The sequence below is a fragment of the Delphinus delphis genome, chromosome 6 (genome assembly GCF_949987515.2).
Source record: "Delphinus delphis chromosome 6, mDelDel1.2, whole genome shotgun sequence".
NCBI lineage: Eukaryota > Metazoa > Chordata > Mammalia > Artiodactyla > Delphinidae > Delphinus > Delphinus delphis.
The window spans coordinates 110,102,445-110,122,541 of NC_082688.1; the positions used below are offsets into that span (position 1 = coordinate 110,102,445).

Sequence of the window (20,097 nt, forward strand, 5' to 3'; positions counted from 1 at the left end):
TAATTAATAAAATTGACAATTTCCTAGTGTAATAAGTTAAGGAAAAATGACAAATGATATTTGAAAGAAAAAGCAACATAAATTTAAGCATGACAGACATTATAACACTTTAATAAGAGGATGTTATGAATAAATGTGTTAATAAATAGGAACATTTTAACCCAGGAATGAAAAATCTTTGCTCCAAGAGAAGTCCAGTCCAGATAATCTTCACCCACAAGAGGATCATTAAGTCTTAGTAAATAAATAATTCTAATATACCACAAGCAATTACAAAGTGTAGAAAGATGAGAGGTATTAGTCGAGTCATTTTATGAAACCATCATTACATTGTTACCAAAACTTGACGAGGATTCTATGAGAAAGAAAAATTCATGGCCGATATTCACTCATGAGTAAAGATGTGAAATTGCTAAAATAGTAGCAAACTAAATCCAGTAATAAAAAGTCAGATTTAGCCCGTAATTTCAAAGTTTGATTTCTATTAGAAACCAATAGATACAACATACTCAAAAATATAAAGGAGAAAATATATCTTATTTCAATACATGCAAACAAAAAAAATTTTGATTAAAATCAACATTCATTTAGGTGTAAAAAGAGTAAAACTCTCAGAAAGTCATATCCAGAAGGCCTAGTGAACAGTGTACAGTACATTTTCATTAAGTAGATTAAATGCTAACACAAATATCTAATTTGCTATTGTCAGAACCTTAACAAATCAAAAGCAGCCACCAATACCCACTGGACAACATGATACTCGAGTTCCTAGCCAGTGCAGAAACAGAGTAAAAATAACTAAAATTATAAGGTCTAGGATGGAAAAAATTTTGAACACTGTCACTACTTATAGATATTATGAGTATCTACACTAACAATCTAAAATAACTTAAGGGTAAATGATTATAATTCATAAAAGAGTTTAGAATGTTTTCTAAATTTGGGTTTATATTTAAAAATGATTAACCTTTCTCTATACCAGCTACAAATAGTTCAGAACTTCAATAAGATCAACAACATGCTCAATACCCATATAATGTTAGTATTCTAGGAATAACACTGAAAATGTCTGAGAATCAAATTACAAACACACCCCTAAAGACAACAAATAAGCACCAAGAAATATAATGATATACCATGGAATGAATAATTTAATATTGGAAAAAATGTAAATTATTCCCTGATTTATCAACAGACTTAATACAATTCTAAAATTCCAATATTCTGTGTGTATGTGCATATTGTGCATGAAGTCTGACAAGTTGAATCTAAAAGTTTAAAGAAAATCCTAATGTTAAGATTGGCAGGGTTTCCCTGGTGGCACAGTGATTGAGAGTCTGCCTGCCGATTCAGGGGACACGGGTTCGTGCCCCAGTCAGGGAAGATCCCACATGCGGCTGGGCCCGTGAGCCATGGCCGCTGAGCCTGAGCTCCGCAACAGGAGAGGCCACAACAGTGAGAGGCTCGCGTACCGCAAAAAAAAAAAAAAAAAAAAAAAAAAAAGATTGGCAAAACATTCCCAAGAAGAAAAGCAAAGAAAGCAGAATGAACTTTACCAGATATCCACAATTGTTATAAAGATATAATACATAAGATATTATTTCATTAGCTCAAAGTTTTTCACTCACGGAACAGAACTGAGAAACCAGAATGAGAACACACAAATATGGAAACTTTTTATAATAGAGTCAACACTGCTGATCGATGTGGGAAAAGATACATTTTCTAATAAATGGTGCTGTTGATTGGATATCTAACTAGGTAAAACCCAAATAAATATTGGGTCCCTACCTCACATGATATAAAAATCAAGATGAGCTGCATTTAAGACCTAAATGTAAAAGGTAAAATTCTCAAGCTTAAAAAGACAATGTAGAACAGCAATTAAGCTTATCGTTTAAAAATTATTTGTAAATTTGACTAAAACAAAATTAAGAACTTCTACTCATTAGGCAATATATAGAGTTTTTTAAAAAAATATACAAAATGTGGGATAAGATATTTTCACCATGTACAACTGATGAAGGATATTATTCAAAAAAATTAAGAGCACTCTGTGGATCAGTAAGAACAAGAAATCAAAAAACTGGAAATAGAAATGAATAGGACTTTTACCTAAGAGAAGGCACAAATGGCCCACAAGCATAAATAAGAGATCAACTGCATTAAAATTAGTAATATGCAAATTTATGTGACAATGAGTGATTATTTCATACTACAAAATTGAGAAAAATGAAAAATCAGACAGTAATATTAAGTGTTGACAGGATGCAGAGCAATGGGAATTCCATCCATTACTGATTGGAGTGAAATCAGCATATCAACTTTGAAAAACAGTTTGTCACGTACCACATAATATAACTGAAACGTGCATTCCTCAGACGTGCAAATTCTACTATTAAATATGTACCCTAAGAAAATATTGTCTCTATCCCAGAACCATGCGCAAAAACACTTAGAGCAGCGTCATACATAACCCAAACCTGGGAACTCTCAGAATGTTTACAAAGTGGAAACCATTGTGGAAAATTAAACAACAGGACATACACCCAGAGAAAACCATAATTCAAAAAGACACATGCACCCCAATGTTCATTGCAGCACTATTTACAATAGCCAGGTCACGGAAGCAACCTAAATGCCCATCGACAGACGAATGGATAAAGAAGATGTGGTACATATATACAATGGAATATTACTCAGCCATAAAAAGCAACGAAATTGGGTTATTTGTAGAGACGTTCATGGACCTAGTGACTGTCATACAGAGGGAAGTAAGTCAGAAAAAGAAAAACAAATATTGTATGTTAATGCATATTATGTGGAACCTAGAAAAATGGTACAGATGAACTGGTTTGCAACGCAGAAATAGAGACACAGATGTAGAGAACAAATGTATGGACACCACGGGGGGAAAGCGGGGGGGTGGGGGGAGGATGGTGGTGGGGAAAAAAGTAATCTTTTGAAGTCTTATAATTTCCATTTTGGAGTTCACCCATTTCATTAAAAGTTATCTGCTTTACTGGTAAAAATGATTTTATATTTAGTTCGGGTGAAGGGAGGGGATAGAATGGTACAATGAGACCACTGTCATAATACATGTTTTAAAAAACCTAGGAGTTTAAAGATTTGAAAAGTTTATATAAAAAATAAAGAAAATTAAACAACAGTTACAACAAATCAACTAGAAGTGCACACACAAGAATGGATCTCAAAAATAATTTTGAATGAAAGAAGCCATACTATATGATTCAATGTTTAGATAAAGTCCAAACATAGGCAAAATGCAACAATATTTGTTTAGACATAAGAAATTACAGAGAAAAGTAAGAGTGAACACAAATTTCAAGACTTGGAGGAGACAGAATAGTACCAAGGACCCTTTTTCTTGGCCTGCTTATTGGGAACAGAGACGTTTATCTTATTTTGACTTTATAACTGCAAGTGCGTTTTTGTGTGCATATTTTATTTAGGTTATATTCTACGGTATTTTTTAAAAATGATAAAGTATAGTCTATTGCACTTTTCATGTATCTTCCAGTGAATCATATATACTAGTATTTAAAAGTATTTTAATTGCACACAAAATTTGTTCTTTAGGAAACTTGTTTTATCACCAATTTTCTTTGTAGGTCAATTTCCCTTGCCCTGAGCTCTGATGAGAAAATTAAAGGTACATTTTTCCAGGAGGCAGAAAGGGTAGTACGTAGCAGAAATAAATGTGAAGTGTTGGATTTTGTGTCCAAAACTCACTGGCACAAGCAAAGGATAGGCACATCAAATCAAGTGAAAGTAACTTAGATGGAAAAATAATTACAGTTATCATTGGTGGAGTTTATAATATGTGCAAATAGTTGGCCAATTACTTTATAGTATCTTTGATTCTTATAGCAATTCTGCAAAGTAGAACATCAGACAGAGAAACTGACTTACCACTTACACAGAAAAGCTAGGATATGAACCCAGGTGTGTCTCTCTCCCGTATGTTCTCTTGCCATTACTTCATTTTGCCCAAATATTATCATTCGATGTCTGATAGTGGGGTGTAATGGAGCATAAGACGACCTTTCAATCTCTCTCTACAAATTATTGGCTGTTTGACCTTGGATAATATTTCATGAATTCTTAAGAACTCATTTCTTTTTCTTTCCTTTTTTCTTTCTACAAATTGGGGATTATAATACCTATCTATCAAAGTTATTGTGAAATTTAAATAAAATACATATACAAAGCTCCTAGTACAAAACATCTATTCAATTATTACTATTTGTATTATTATTACTAACTTGTGGTTAGATTATGAGAACATCTCCCCAAACTTTCAGCATCTTGTGGTTAAAAAAAGAAACAGATGGTTGGATGAGTACAGGGCTGATCAAGCAAATAGAGAAAAAAGATCAGAGGACTGGAAACGTAAGGATTCTGGTAAGGAGCTTGCCTTTGTCACTGTTCACGGAGTCATGCCAAGGTTGGAGGGATGATGTCATATGGAAGAGGCTGATGCTCTGAGGGACACGGAACATTCTTATGACAAGCAGGGGGGTAGGGGACAGTCTTATTTGGAGGAAAGGAATGAAAGAAGAAAATGGAAGACTCTAATTAAGTCAAGCACACCTGATCCAGAGCTGAGAACAACCAAAGCCCTGAACACTGTCATAACTATCTGAATATCTCACTCCTGTCTTCCTGGGGAGAGAAGTCAGGAGGAAGGCTGGCCAGGAGAACCTCAGCCTGGGGCTACTCGTGATTCTGCTGCTGATTTGACCTGGGATGCACCATTTCCGTGTTGCTAAGATGTCTTTACCAAACCATAGCTTCTCAATTTCTGTGATATCCTCACCATGACAAAAAAAACCAAAAACCAAAACAAAACAAAAAAACAAACAAAAAACCCAACAGAGCTCCTTTGGTTGAATAATAGAATATGGACTTCCTATCATCAGTGAAGGTTATTACCTTCACTCGGTTATTATATCTATACCCTTCTGAATCCCGGTTTCCAACAACCTAAGTCCTCCTAGAAGGACATAATTTTTCCTGTTACTTTTCCAAGAAGTAAAATGTTTCCTCTATCCCTAGCCTAAGACTAGAATCTGCTATGCATAGCAGACCTACTGGATCCCACTGAACTGCCTGTTCGTTTGCCCAGGTATGGCCAACTTCAGGTCCCTGGCTCTCCTGATCCACCTGCCAAGTGTCTAGAACTGCGGTCCTCCTTCCATCCTTGGCCCAGCCAGTTAGATACACCACAGCCCTAAGGAGCGAATCTAGCTCAAGATAACATGTGTTCCAAGTCAAGTCTCATGAATAAATCCAAGATACCCACAGAAATGATTGAAAGACACTCTGGAAGTATAAAGCACGGCAGATTTCTAAAACTCAAATGACCTCTGTTCAGCTCATATTACAAAAGGTATTCATTATTTTTTTCTCTCTCTGAAATTTGAAATTGTTTTGGTTCTGCCCAGAGTTGACCTCCAATGTCCCCATGAAACCTACCTTACTGGGTGCAGAAGAAACACCAATGAGAGATCCTGTAAGTGACAAAGCAAAGTAGCACTTTGGGGTACACTGAACTCCATACCTGAGCGCATAGCCTCTTTCTGAATGCTCCCATAGTCATGCCAGTCCTTTCTTCTTAAACCATCTGTCCATGCATAGAATTGGCCATCTCCCAGGCCCAGTGGAAATGTCTGTGGAAAAGGAAAGTATTCAGAGCATAAAAAGGAGGTATTTCCTTTCGCATGGCAGGTAAACACAGCCACGCACATCACAGGCAATCAAAGAACACTCGAATAAGTGGTCTTCCTCAGTCTACTGAAAAGGAAGCTGCTGCTGGTGACCAGATGAACACACATTTTAAAACCTTTCTCCGTTTTAAAAATAAGAGCATGTGTCTCACACAGCACCTACCATTTCCAATTTGATTTCACCCAGAGACGTTAATAATTTAGTGTACCACCTCGTCCGAGCAGAAATGCCTAGTTGTTTTCACTTGCCCCACCTGTAAATAGTAGTAGTATTGATTTTGTATCATGGCAATACTTTTGTTTGTGATTTGTACAATTTTACTTGTTTTGATCAAGTATATTTGAATGGCCTGGTGACAACATTAGCAAGCATTTATTGAATGCTCACTGTGTCCCAGGTACTAAGTTGGATACTCTGTGTATAGAAGATCCTTCAGTCTTTATATAGTCTTCAGTTGTAAACCTTCATTTTTCTGCTAATTAATCGAAGGCCCAGAGAAGTAAAATAACTTGAATGAAACCACAGGGGCCAAGTCAGGACTTGGGCCAGTTCTATTAAGACCAACATTGTGGTCCTCACAAGTATTAAATACTGCCTACCACCTAGATTTCTGTCAAATTATGGTGCGTGGTTATGCTTATAGTTGAAATTATCACAAAGTCAACAACTGTAGTCACAATAGGTTTTATGCTTTAGTAAAATTCAATATATTCTAATGTCACCTTGAAAATGATTTCTGTGTGCATGGCTGAAGCTACTTCTCTCTTTATGGTGTTTATTTTGGTCATAAACAAAAAATGTTTTGAATGAAATGTATTTTCACAATCTTAACAGTCAAAATAATGTAAAATAAATGTTTTCATATTCACATACCACACATCACATTTCCTTTTATTTGGTTCATCTTTGGAAATAAATAAAACATCAACAGAATAAAGAGAACACTTTTGAAAGTTTCAATTTAAAACAAAAGATGAATAATTTCAGTGAGGAAATTTTACCCTAAGAGCCTTTCCAAGGCAAATAAAAGGTCTTACTTCTTATTTTAAAACAGTACAACTACTGTGCTTATGAAAAAATTATCTACCTTTGATCCATCTTTATAGCTTATAAAGGATCCACTTGTTTTGAAAGAATAAAAATGGACTTAATATTAAAAAAGGTACTTAAATCAGAAGAAAGATTTTCCAGATCAGGTGACTATTATCTGTATATTTTTTTAAAAAAATTGTTCATAATAGTGGTGAGTTCAGGAAAACGACAGAGGAATAAACAAAGGATGATGGTGAGTTTATATAAAATATTAAGAATAAAAAGGAAAAAATTTTAAAGGAGGATGACAAGAAAGAAAAGATGGAAAAGTTAACAGAAAATATAAAAATAGAAGAAAATGGAATAAAACAATTTGGGGGTTATAATAGCAATACTAAAAAACCTCATGCATTTTTTTCTGATCAATATTGCTTTTCTAATTAGAAATTTTCCCAAACTCAGCTGTGAATGGGAAGTTTTAAATAACCAAATAACTTTAAAATACAAAACCCATGTTTTGTCTCAGCCAGCATTTCCAATGATCAGTGCTGAGCAATCATAGAAATCTTACAGATTTAGATAACACCAATTTATAATAAACATCACCTTCAGATCAAAATAGATCATTTCAAAATAAACTTTGCCATGAAACCTGGAGATGTTCTTGTGTAAACTCTGAATATGCAAAGCTCTCTCTGATTACCTGTTGGTTCACAAGCCAGCCCCTTACTCCACCCCGAAACACGGAGGGCAAGGAGAGAGGGAGAGAGGCAGACCCTCTGGATGGACAGGGGGTGGGTTTAATATGCAGGGAACTTACACATGAGGCTTGTCCAGCAAGACAACTTGATCTCTGCACCCATATGCCTGAATCTTAAAAGTTTATAAAGAGACCTTAACAGGGACCCTGTTAAGTCACTATTCAGCCCAGACAGGCTCAACATCACTTTACTCTCTCAAGTCTGCATCCTTGAAACGGGTTCCCACCTTGGGAATGGGTGGCAGATGTCCCTTCCAAGGACAGGGGAAGGGTGAGGCGCCTCCCATCACTCAGGTCCACCTGGCAGGTGGACCAGCTGCCATGACCTCCTGGTGACCTCCTCCAACACCCCACCCCTTGAGACAGGCTCTTACAATCTCACGTGACCTCACTTTTGCAGTGTGCCCTGAGCGGGTCTGCAAGGGGTCTTTTGAGCCTGGAGGTGGCTCCAGGCGGCCATCTGACTGCGTTGCAGGCAGAGACCTCTGCAGCAATACAGGTACAGGCAAGAGAAGACACAGTTCAAGATGATTCTCAAAACCATAACAATTTGTTTCCACCAAGAGCCCTGGGATTCGAACCACTGGTTTATGGAGTCCTCTAGGCTGGGGTGTGATCACGCAGGACTTTCATTCGTGTCCTCCTGAGATTGGTTAAAGATGACACATCAGCAGACTCATCGGGTGTGAACACACAGCACTGTCTGGACGATCCTTCCTTGTGAGGCAGGGACAATGTCCAAGGCCATCCTGTCTGGGAGGACAGCCCTCCTCATTAGAGGCACTTCAGTGTTCAGTAAAGACAGCCTTGTTGGCTTCGTTCAAGGCTTGCTAGGTGAATGCAGTCGGGGCTTCTGCGTGAGCTACGATGTCCTGCAGCCGAAGGGCGGTTCCAGTGGGAAACAGAGCGTGCCCTCTGGCTCCTTAAGAACGTGACCTGGTTGTGCATACCACACACACTGGCCAGGGGACGGGCACTATTAGCCGTGAGGAGATAGACGGGGGGCCAAAGATGCCAGACCAGGGCCCCAACTTCTCCCCTCACTCAAGGGTGCACCTTCCATCCCAGGTGTGGTGCGTTTCCACTGTCCCATCTGGCAGCAGGACAATGGGGTCCCAGCGGAGACTGAGTGGTTCCCCCTCACCCAGGGGTGTGAGGTAACCCACCCATCCCTGGGGGATATCCCATCGCAAATCCCAGGAGCTGCACCTGTCCCAGGTGTGATGGGGCTTGGTGTTCTCGGCCCACAGCATGCCGGTCCCCAGTGTTTCCACCATTTCTGTACCTTTACAGTACTGGGTGCTTTGGCAGGGGTCCCCAGTCTGGAATATGGGGCAACAGGCCCCACTGATTGGTTGCTCAAATGTATCAAAGCCGAAGTGGTAACTTAGTCCCCCTGGCTACGCTGTTTTACTTGTTAGTAATTTAACCTGCTGCTTTAACGTTCCATTTTTCCCTTCTATCAATCCTGCTGCTCGTGAGTTACAGGAGAGAAGGAACCTCCATCCGATACCACGTTATTTTACCCAGTCTTGCACATCATGACCCTTGAACATGACCCCTGATCGCTATCCGACGATGGCGTCCATACAGGGCATTCAGTTTCTCTAATTGCCTAATGGGTGAAAAACAACTGCCTGGTTTGAGTGGAAAAAGGGCAAGTTCGGGTTAAGCCAGACACAGTGTCCTCACAAGCTGAGGCATATTTAAAATGCTCGCTTGGACGGAGGGGACCGATACGATCAACTTGCCAATCCCTCAACTGTCGGGAACTCCTCCGCTGGATGGCCCCAGACTCCTTTGGCAGCCGCCTTGGGGTTGTTTAGAACACACAGGACACGCTGCTACTGCGTGAACCAGTCACTGTATTTCAAGGGCAACTCGGCATCCTTGGGGACTGCCCAGGAAGGGGTGGATGGGGACACGTATAGGCACCGAGTGGCCCCTCTTTCTGTGCAGCCCATCTGGTGCATCTCCTGAAGGATCAGTTTTTAGGGCTCATACTGAGCTGGACCATCGCCTCCTGACAGCCTAGTGGGTCAGGCCCTCACAGACCAGGATGTGGAAGACAGTGTCGACGGCCTCAGGTTCTTGCTGGGGAACATAAAAGTCCCTCCGCACGTCCTGAGCCCCCAAGGGCTTATTCATGATCATCCACCCCTAGGCTTCCCCTTGTCCACACCATCAGGTCAAGCCCTAGAGAACAGCCCAGCTGTTGGGGCCAAGGGTTAACGGCCAGGGCTCAGGGGTGATGACCAGCTCAGCAGGTCTGAGTCTAGCCCACCGGCTGCTGCAGTCCCTTCCAGTTTCCACCTAGATGGTGTCATTGTTGGGCCGAAGAGCAACTGAAACCCCTGTGGCTGGGTTGCCCCGACTAGACCCATCTGTATGCCAGGTTTCAGCGGAAATTTCCCCACTTCCTCTCTACAGGCTGCAGGGACCGCCACAAAAACAGGGGATCTACAGGCTCTACAGGGCCTAAGAGCACCCGCATTTCTAGAGACAGTGGACAGGCAGACAGGCTGCCACTTCGTCACCCTGGGAGTTTGCGGGGATCCATGGAACGCCTTCTCAACGCACCCCTTGATGGGCAGGGAAGCTACCACAACATGCTGTTTCCTCCTGGGATGCTCCACCTGGAGAAGCGTGAGGTAGACTGCCAGGGTCTTTTGCTCTCTGGAGGGCTGCTTGGCTTCTGCCCCCTTCCAGAACCGGGAGCAAAATCCTAGGGGAACTCTCTTCTCCTGTTGTTCCCGCCACAGGGTCCTACCCATACTTCCGGGAGTCACAGACCCATCAAACTCAAATGGCAGCTCCGCTCGGGAGATGCGCGGAGCTTTAATCTGCTTCCCTGGTATTTTGGCTTCTCAACGGCCGCTTGCTGCCCTGATCCACAGTCCCACACAGGCCTTTTCTTTACCAGGTAGTAAAACGGATGCATACACTATGCCAGGTGGGGAATAAAAGCCCTCCCCAAGCCCCTACAAAGGCTGGCATCTCTTCCAGGGGTCAGATAGGTTGCACCTTCTCAAACACAGCTGCTGAGACAATGCATGTCTTACCCGAACAAGCAATTCCCAAACCGTCACCGCAGTGCCTTGAATTGTCTGCGGGTTCACTGCCCAGCCCCTCCCTCACAGGTGTTCTGGCAAAGTCTGCAGTGCGCTGAAGCAGAGGCTAGTCTTCACGTGTTAACACTGTATCATCAGTGTGTCGGGCCCATTTTACTGATGTGGGAAGGACACAGGGACAGGTCTCGGGCTACCGGCCCACTGTAAGCAGCTCTTTGTAGGAAACCGCCCTCAGCAGGAAGCCCCTTTTCTTGTCACTTCAGCAGAGCTGTATTGTGACTAACTTTTCACCAGGCACCCCATGCTCTACTCATCTCCAGCCCAGGCGCCCTTTTCAAGTCTTTTGATCACACGATACTTTGATCTACAGAAAGAACGTACAAGTGTAGGCAAAGACGTGGAAATGAAGAATCAGTAATTAACAGGTGACTAGATCTCTTCCCTAGCATCTCCTCCCATAATGTCGCGAACAAACCGTGGGCGCAAGAGAACATCTAGAGGAAGATGACGAGGATTCCACGAGCCCGCACACAGTGGGGGACGGCGATGACCCTGACCCCCCATCTCAGTGATTAACCGAGATTACTCCCCTCCATCCCTTTAAAACTTCCATGGCGAGCAGACTCTCAGAGGTGTTTTGGGGGGACACAGAGTTCACCACTTCCCCAGATTGTCGGCACTCTGATTAAAGACAACTTTCCCTTCTAGGAACATTTGTGAGTTTGATTTTGTAAGCGGGGAGCAGTGGGACCCTATTCAACAACACCATGACCTGCGTGGGCTGTGCAGCAGCTTCCGGGCGGCACTGGAAGGTTCCACTGCTGTCCCACCCACGTGAAGGTAAACTGATCGCTTGACTCTGGCCAGGGGTGGACTGAAGAAAGCATTTGTTAAGTCCAGCTCAGCATGGTGCACTCCTAGGGCCATGGCCAAGGCATCTTAGAGGGAGGCAGTGATGCGGCCCACCTTGCTCATTTCTCCTAGTGCGGCGTCATCTGCCAGGGGCCATCTGGCTTTTTTTTTTACTGGCCTTACGGGGCTGTGGAAAGCACTGCGGGCAGGGAGTATGATACCCACTCTGTGCAGTTCTTAGTTTCTCCTATTTCCTTAGGCTCCCAGGCAGTTAATGTGGTTCGACAGTTACCGGGCTTCAAGGAGTGGTAGACTTACTGGTTCCCAGCTGTTTCCCCTCAGCACTGATGTGATTACCCTAACCTGAGGCCAATTTCACCATTAAGGGTTTGCAGAGTTTGACCTCCTAGGAGATCAACACCCAATTTGCTCTTTGGTATCGGAGAGATTAAAACTTGGTAATCTCGTGGTGGAGAACGCCCAATTTGCACTGTCACAGGGACCTTCCTACCTTCCTGACACAACTATCCTCTTTAACCATCAATTGTTCTGGAATAGAGCACATTCAGTTCCAGTAGCAACCAGAGCCGTCAGCTGTTGTTGTTTGAGCTCAACGTGAGGCCTCTGATCACCCCCCGATGGCCCTCACCTGGAGGTGATGTTGGCCCCCGTCCTATACCGGGGGTGTGGCAGGCACGGACCCCGAATAGGGCTGTACCGTCAGGGATGAGAGGGGCGGTGGGGCAAGTCTGAACTGCTGCTCAGGTTTTAAATGTTTCCACAGGCTGGTCTATCTTGTCAGGTGGGCCCCGGGCAGCACTGAGGTCAAACCACCTTTGCTTCTGGGTTATTTTCACTGCTGGAATAGCCTTGTGGATTTTCAAGCTCTCTGTCTCCCTCGGGTCTCTCCCACAGCCTGTACCCATTCGCAGGATTTGCCCGTTTCCCCCAGATTAGCAATGGGCGATGGACTACCCAGCATCATAAGTAACGTGTCTCACAGCTGAGCTCAGAGTGGACCTCTCGTCCCATAGCCGGCGCAGGGGCGGGCGGGAGTGTCTCGGCTTTCACTCCTGCAGTAAATGGGGCAGCCTTCCAAGACCGGGGGTAGTTGGCCTGTTTCATTTCCAACTACCTAAGAATCCGCTGCACCTCCTCTCTAGATTTCCAGGGTCCCAAGCCTCCCAACAGCTAGAATAAACCAACCTATAAGCACCTGGAACCCCCAGCGCCATGCCGGTGCTGCTGGAGGGCAAGGTGTGTGTGTGTGTGGGGGGGATAATGCTCATTTCCTCTGCCCGCCCCATCCCGTAGCCGCACTAACCTCTCCCGGATGCTTTCTCTGGCCTTTTGCTGGAACTCGGAAGCTGCATCAATAATCTCGGCAGTGGTATATTCTCCCCTCAGGAACGTTTCCTGAGCTGGGGGCTGCCCGCTGGCTGGGGCTGCCCTTGAGGTGCTTTTGCTGTCCTTTGTATGAGGGGTGGATGGCAAGGTGCTTTCATCCGTTCTACCATCAATAACCACAATGTCCTCTTCATCCTCATCAACTTCCCGGGGTCCCACCTCTTGGCGTCCCAACCAGGATGTCACAAGCGCTGGATCTTCATCCGCCGGCCTGCAGCCTCGTTTTGCAAACAGCCGACTGCAGTCCCCAGCTCAGCATCGCTCCCCCTCGCCTGCCACCAGCAGAGCAGGGGACTCCGCGACTCCTCCCGGGGCTCGGCCCTCCTTTCAGCCTCTAGTCGGCATCTGTGGAGCAGAGGTCAGCCCCCTGAGGGGACCATTTCTCTCCCGTCTGGGAAGCTGGGCCCTACAGCAAGCAGTTCAGGTAGCCGCCTTGGACCAGGTGGCGTCTTCAGGGCGTCCACAGCATCCAACATTTAAGACACCCCTCCTCCCACAGAGGGCGACGGCCAACTCGGGGTCTCCCCTGTGGGCATCTCCTTCTCAAGGCCCGCTTCTTGGAGGGCTCCCCAATTGTTAGTGCACAAGCCAGCCCCCTACACGGACAGCAAGGAGAGACCCACCGAGAAAGAGGCAGGCCCTCCAGATGGGCGGGGGCACGTGTAACAAACAGAGAACTTACACAGCAGGCTTATCCCCAGCGGCCCCAAAACAAGCCGCTGCACTCGCCCGGTGAGTCTCAGAAGTTTACCTAGAGGCCTTAAGGGGCTCGGTCACGATCCAGTCAGGTGGTCCCCACGCCGCTTTGCTCTCTGAAGGCAGCGTTCCTGAAAAAGCTCCCGACGGGGAGAGTAGGCAGGGCGCGCAGGGCGTGCATTCCCGGACACGGGAGGGGAGGAGCCTCTGGTTGCCTGGCCCAAGCTTGGGGTTAATCAGAGGTCATGACCTCTCCCCGCCCTCCTCCAACATGACCAGGCACATCCTATTTCCCTTCTTTTGATCTATGTAATGCTGAGAATCCGTAGCAGCTGGTTAATACAAGAGCCGATTGACTGCAAGCGTTAATCTTTGCTTTCTCCAGAAACCCCATGAAAATGGCAGGGAAGCACCAGAGGCATCAAGAAAGCAGACAGTGGAACTGACATGATCTTTTTGTAAATGGCTGAGAGTTACTGGGAGGGAAGTGTATTTTGTTCTTTGTTTGTTTTTGTTTTGCCAGTGAACTTCTAAAATATGTGAAATTGGAGGCATCAAGTGTTTCTGAGGGTGAGGTTGCAGGTGAAAACAATAAGATTGACATTGTTGCATAGGGTTGTTAGGCGGTCCTGGGTTCCATCCCCCTTCCCAACAACGAGGTGATTTCTGAGGCCCACCCACCATGCTGCACCCCTGTAGAGGGTTGGAGTTTGAATGAGACAAGCATGTTTTCATGCTACTAAACACAGTTGAAAGGAGGATGCCACCGTGTAATGAAAACCAGTGTTCCACGTGAGTCTATACACTAAGTGTTGTTAACCACAGCTCACCAGCTCCCAGAAATCTGCCAGCCTGCCTCACGCCTGTTAGACAAGAGAAGATAAATCCCTACAGGGGCAGGACACGAGTAAAGACGCAGATGTAGAGAATGGACTTGAGGCCACGGGGACGGGGAAGGGTAAGCTGGGACGCAGTGAGAGAGTGGCATGGACATATATACACTACCAAATGTAAAATAGGTAGCTAGTGGGCAGCAGTTGCATAGCACAGGGAGATCAGCTAGGTGCTTTGTGACCACCTAGAGGGTTGGGATAGAGAGGGTGGGAGGGAGGGAGACGCAAGAGGGAGGGGATATGGGGATATATGTATATGTATAGCTGATTCACTTTGTTATAAAGCAGAAACTAACACACCATTGTAAAGCAATTATAGCCCAATAAAGATGTTTAAAAAAAAAATGCCTACAGGAGAATTGAGTCAAAAGCAAGGAACGGGTAGGGGCTCCTCAGTAACCACACTGGGATGTGTTTCCAACACACAGAGCATCGTAGTAGCATTTTCACCCCTCCACATACAACTAAGAACAGGCAGCCAAGGATCGCCAGGCATTTGAGAGAACTTTTAACATAAAATCGGCGGCCGACATAAACAAAAGCTGTAATAAACTTGAAGGAAACTGAGGCAATGTAAGGCTCAGAAGAAAACTTCCGCCCCAAAATCGAAATTTAATTTCCTCAAAGAGCTTTAAGAAAAGGTTCTCTGTAGAAAGAGAAATTTTAAAAAAGAGATTTAGGGACTAAGGAAGAGCTCTTGGAAAGTGAAAATGAGATAGCAGGACAGAGTATTTTACAGGCAATTGGAAAATGGTGGTCAAAGGAACCCTACTAAGAAATTTAAAATAGAAGAAAAAGAAGGAGGAGGGAAAGGAGGAGAGGGAGGGGGAGGAAGGGGAAAAAAACAAGAGAGTCAGAGGCATAAAAATATAAGTTGAGGGGCTTCCCTGGTGGCGCAGCGGTTCAGAATCCGCCTGCCAATGCGGGGGACAGAGGTTTGAGCCCTGGTCCAGGAAGATCCCACATGCCACGGAGCAACTAAGCCCGTGTGCCACAACTACTGAAGCCCACGCACCTAGAGCCCATGCTCCGCAACAAGGGAAGCCACCGCAGTGAGAAGCCCGCGCACCTCATCGAAGAGCAGCCCCCACTCACTGCAACTAGAGAAAGCCCGCTCACAGCAACAAAGACCCAACGCAACCAAAAATGAATAAATTTATTTTAAAAAAAGAGTATTTAAAAATATGTATATATAAGTTGAAGAGAGGTAGCAAAATTGCAGCAAGCCTAGAGCTGATCCAGCCCTGAATGTACAAGGCGGGTGGAAAGAAGATCCAGAAAGGTTGTCTTTGTGGGGAAGAAAAAGGGAATAGAAAAAACAAACTTACTCTTTGCCTATTTTTTAAACCTACTAAAAGGAGAGTTACAGTTCTTCCAAAGAGGTCGGGATGAATTAATGATGCATATATAAAAATCTAAGCAAATGAAAAGTGGGTCAATTAATAAGGCTAGAGGTTAAGAAAAAACAATGTACAAGAAGGAAAGTGTAATTATAGCACACTACTTGATGTAGGTATGAATATTCTTACCTAAATATTAGTTTAACTAAAATTGGTGCTATAACTATACTGGAAGTGGAGGGAAAGGGTGGAAAAAGTTAAAAAGACATCTTATCTAATAGAACAATAGATAAAATCAAAATAAAAAACCAAAGAACAGTAATATACATATGCTATCTACAAATACGGAAGCATATGATAGAATAAAGATAAAAAAATTGATGTGGTTGCCCCTGGGTGTCAGAAATTTCAAGTAGAGAGAAGTGGTCCAGGATATTTCTGGTTATCATTATAGGCTTTATATTACGACCACATGTTAAAAATATTTTCAAATATTACAAAATATTTTCAAATATTTCAAATATTATACATTGATTTGTATAAATAAATCTCAAATAAAATTTCTTAGACGTTCCTGGCAGTTACTGCTCCTGCAAAGTGGGTCGGCATCATGAGGACATTTCATGACGTCAGAGGATTCAGGTTAAAGCAGATCATCTGGAACTGATTTAATAACGGCTCTCTGAGGATTTGCCCCACTAAGGCCTCTTCTCATCTATATCTGTGCTACTCACACCAGCAAATCAGCATCACCTGGGAACTTGTTAGAACTACAATCCCCTGCTCCCAATTCATGCCTGTTAAATCAGAAACTTTCACAGAGACAGAGAAGTCTGTGTTTTAATAAGTTCTCCAGGTGATTTTGAGGCTTACTAAAATTTGAGAGCAACTAATACATATGAATAGAAAGAAACGCAATTGTCACATTAGGTAAAGATGTCATAAGTCTTAGCAATTTTTCTTCTATCTCCTCTTGTAAGGGAAACAAAAGCAAAAATAAAGAAATGGCCCTAATTAAACTTAAAAACTTTTGCACAGCCAAAGGAACCATCTACACAATGAAAAGGCAAACTACCAAATAGAAGACATTTGCAAATGATGTGACTGATAAGGGTTAATAACCAAAGCATATAAATAGCTCATATGACTCAACATTAAAAACAACTGATTAAAAAATGGGCAGAAGACCTGAAAAAACCTTTTGCAAAGGAGACATACAGACAGCCAACACGAAAAGATGCTTAACATTGCTAATTATCAGAGAAATGCAAATCAAAACCACAATGAGCTATCACCTCACACCTGTTAGAATGGCTATTATCAAAAAAGACAACAAATAAAAACGTTGGCTAGGAGGTGGAGAAAAGGGAACCCTAGGACACCATTGGTGGGAATGTAAATTGGTGCAGCCACTATGGAAAACAGGATGGAGGTTTCTCAGAAAATTAAAACTAGAACTACCATATAATTCAGCACTCCAGTCCTGGGTATATATCTGAAGAAAATGAAAACAGTAATTCAAAAAGGTATATGCACCCCCAGGCTCATAGCAGCATTATTTACAATAGCCAAGAAATGGATGCAACCTAAGTGTCTATCAACAAAGGGATAAAGAAGATATGATATAGATATACAATGGAATATCAGTCAGCCATAAAAAGAATGAAATTTTGCCATTTTCAAGAACATGAATGGACCTGGAGGGTATTATGCTTAGTGAAATAAGACAGAGAAATACAAATAATGTATGATATTACTTATATGTGGAATCTGAAAAATAAAGCAAATGAATAAATATAGCAAAACAGAAACAGACGCATAGATACAGAGAACAAATGTAGTGGCTACTACTGGGGAGGGGGTGGGGGGAGGGGCAATATCAGGATAGGGGATTAAGAGGTACAGACTACTAGGTATAAAATCAGCAAGATACAAGAATGTAATGTGCAGCACAGGGGATATAGCCAACATTTTATAATAACTTTAAATTGAGTATAATCTGAAAAAATATCAAATCACTGTTGTTCACCTGAAACTAATATAACATTGTAATCAACTATCCTTAAAACTTAAAAAAAAACATGCAAGACTAATTCACAAAACATGTGTCACGATCTAAGGTAGAAACTTTTAATTAATAAATTTATTTTTTTGATGGCCAATGACCAATATAGAGGAGATGTGTTTGTATCCTTTTCACCTGCCAGAAAGGTGGGTGAATAAACCTAAATCGATTCCAGACCATTTGTGTAGAACTACCTTGGTTCTGAAAGCTTAACCACCAGTAAATGACCCAGGAGTATCCTGGTCTTTCCTTTCAGGTGCACCATCTCCACTGCCAGATCCATTGGCTTCTCTCCATACCCTGTGTCCTCTGTACAGAGATCCATTATCTACGACCTTGTAAATAAAGAGAGTATTGTACCTGCAGAAGACATATATTTCAGACCCCTCACTAGATCGGCCACTTGTTTGTGAGCATCCTTTTTCACCTTGTGGACTTTTTATTCATTGTAATGTTTCTACAAATAATTAACTTGAAAAAAATAGCAGGGATGGAAGAGAGAACCTATTAAGTAGAAACCATATGTAATCATTAGAGCTGAATCCAGGAGCCCATCAAAAGATAATATACTCGAGAATGGGTCATGAGAAAAAGTTTCCAAGGGTAAAACATTACTCATAGACAATGTGTTTATCAGAAGTAGCAAACTCAAATATCTTCTGGGGTCAGAGATGTGACACAAATGGGTGAGAAACTAGGATGTACCTATCTAGGAAATGATAGGCTTTTGGGCTACCTGACCACTGTACTTAACTTTTATATAATCTCAAAATACCTCTCAGGGGCTGTTTGTCTAAAAACCCCAGGTGAATAAAATAACTTGCCTCTTGCCTCTAAATTAGAGCAGTTTCATTTATGATAACTACAGATGGTGATAACGTTGAAAAGACACATTTGTGAATCTTTATGAAGAAAAGATTGCCTGTATTCTAAAACCTATCTTAGGTTTTTATAAATCAACAACCAATGGATTTTTAGTCTCACAATTAACCGTATACTTACCACTAGTCCTGTTCTTTAGAAGACAACATGACATAGTGGAAATGCTCTGGATCCAGGGCCAGAAGACATAAGTTAGGGTTTCAAACCATATACAAGAAATCTACATTTCCTCTAGGTCTCTCAGCTAACTCCTCTATGAAAGTAGGGTAAAAAAAATAACACCCACCTCACCGACTTCACAAGGATTTTTGGGTAGTAAATTGGATAAGGTGTGTGAAAGCCCTTGGCTTATCATAAAGTGTTATACAGATGGCAGTTGTATTCACAGTCTCTCCTATTTTTAAAGATATGTGAGTTATTCCCAATGCCCTTGAAAAGTTATAACATAGTGGAAGACACAAAACTTATATACAGTAAGCAAACGATAAATTATGTGGGCAGAGTCTATTACAGTGAATGTTAATGGAATATAGTGGTGGGTGTGAATTCTTACACTGGATGTGATTAAGTTTCTTGTATATTATCACCACATGGGAGATGTTCTAAGCAAACAGACACTCCTGAGAAAGTATATAATATAATGGATGACATGGCTGGGAATAATGATATAACTGACATTTATTCTTATATAAATCAATCGTCGTAAGAGTAGGATGATGAACTCGAGTTCAGAAATGTTAAGGTCACATAATTAATAAAGTCTTCAAGATCACATAACTAATAAGCGGCATATCAAGGCTGTCTGCCTTTAAATCTTACGGATTACTGAAAGTAAATATGTAGACTTCTCATGATTCTCTCATTATCTCTATCCATTTATTCAAACTTCACTATATAAAGTCATTTATAAAATATTAGAATACTTGCAAAAGAATGAAATTAGAACATTTTCTCACACCATATACAAAAGTGGACTCAAAATGGATTAAAGACCTAAATGTAAGACCTGAAACAATAAAAATCCTAAAAGAGAAGATAGGCAGAAGACACTTTGACATAAATGGTAGCAATATTTTTCTGGATCTGTCTCCTTAAAACAAAGGAAATAAAACCAAAATAAATAAATTGGACCTAATCAAACTTAAAAGCTTTTGCACAGCAAAGGTAACCATCGACAAGATGAAAAGACAACCTAAGGAACGGGAGGAAATAGACCAACAAGGGTTTAATTCAAAATTTATAAATAGCACGTACAATTCAATATAAAAAAAAAAACCCAAAACCCACTCAAACAATGAGAAGACCTGAACAGACATTTTTCCAAGGAAGACATACAGATGGCCAACAG

The 20,097-nt window shown here is 42.2% G+C and overlaps 1 protein-coding gene across 1 annotated transcript in view; it reads right to left on the minus strand.

Annotated features, from left to right (window-relative positions):
• Positions 1 to 20,097, minus strand: part of GALNTL6 (polypeptide N-acetylgalactosaminyltransferase like 6) — a 1,143,433-nt gene that overhangs the window by 747,770 nt on the left and 375,566 nt on the right. Inside the window, exon 2 of the mRNA XM_060013624.1 lies at positions 5,585 to 5,693. Within this exon, the coding sequence (XP_059869607.1) occupies positions 5,585 to 5,693 (109 nt within the window). The remainder of the gene's footprint in view (positions 1 to 5,584; positions 5,694 to 20,097) is intronic.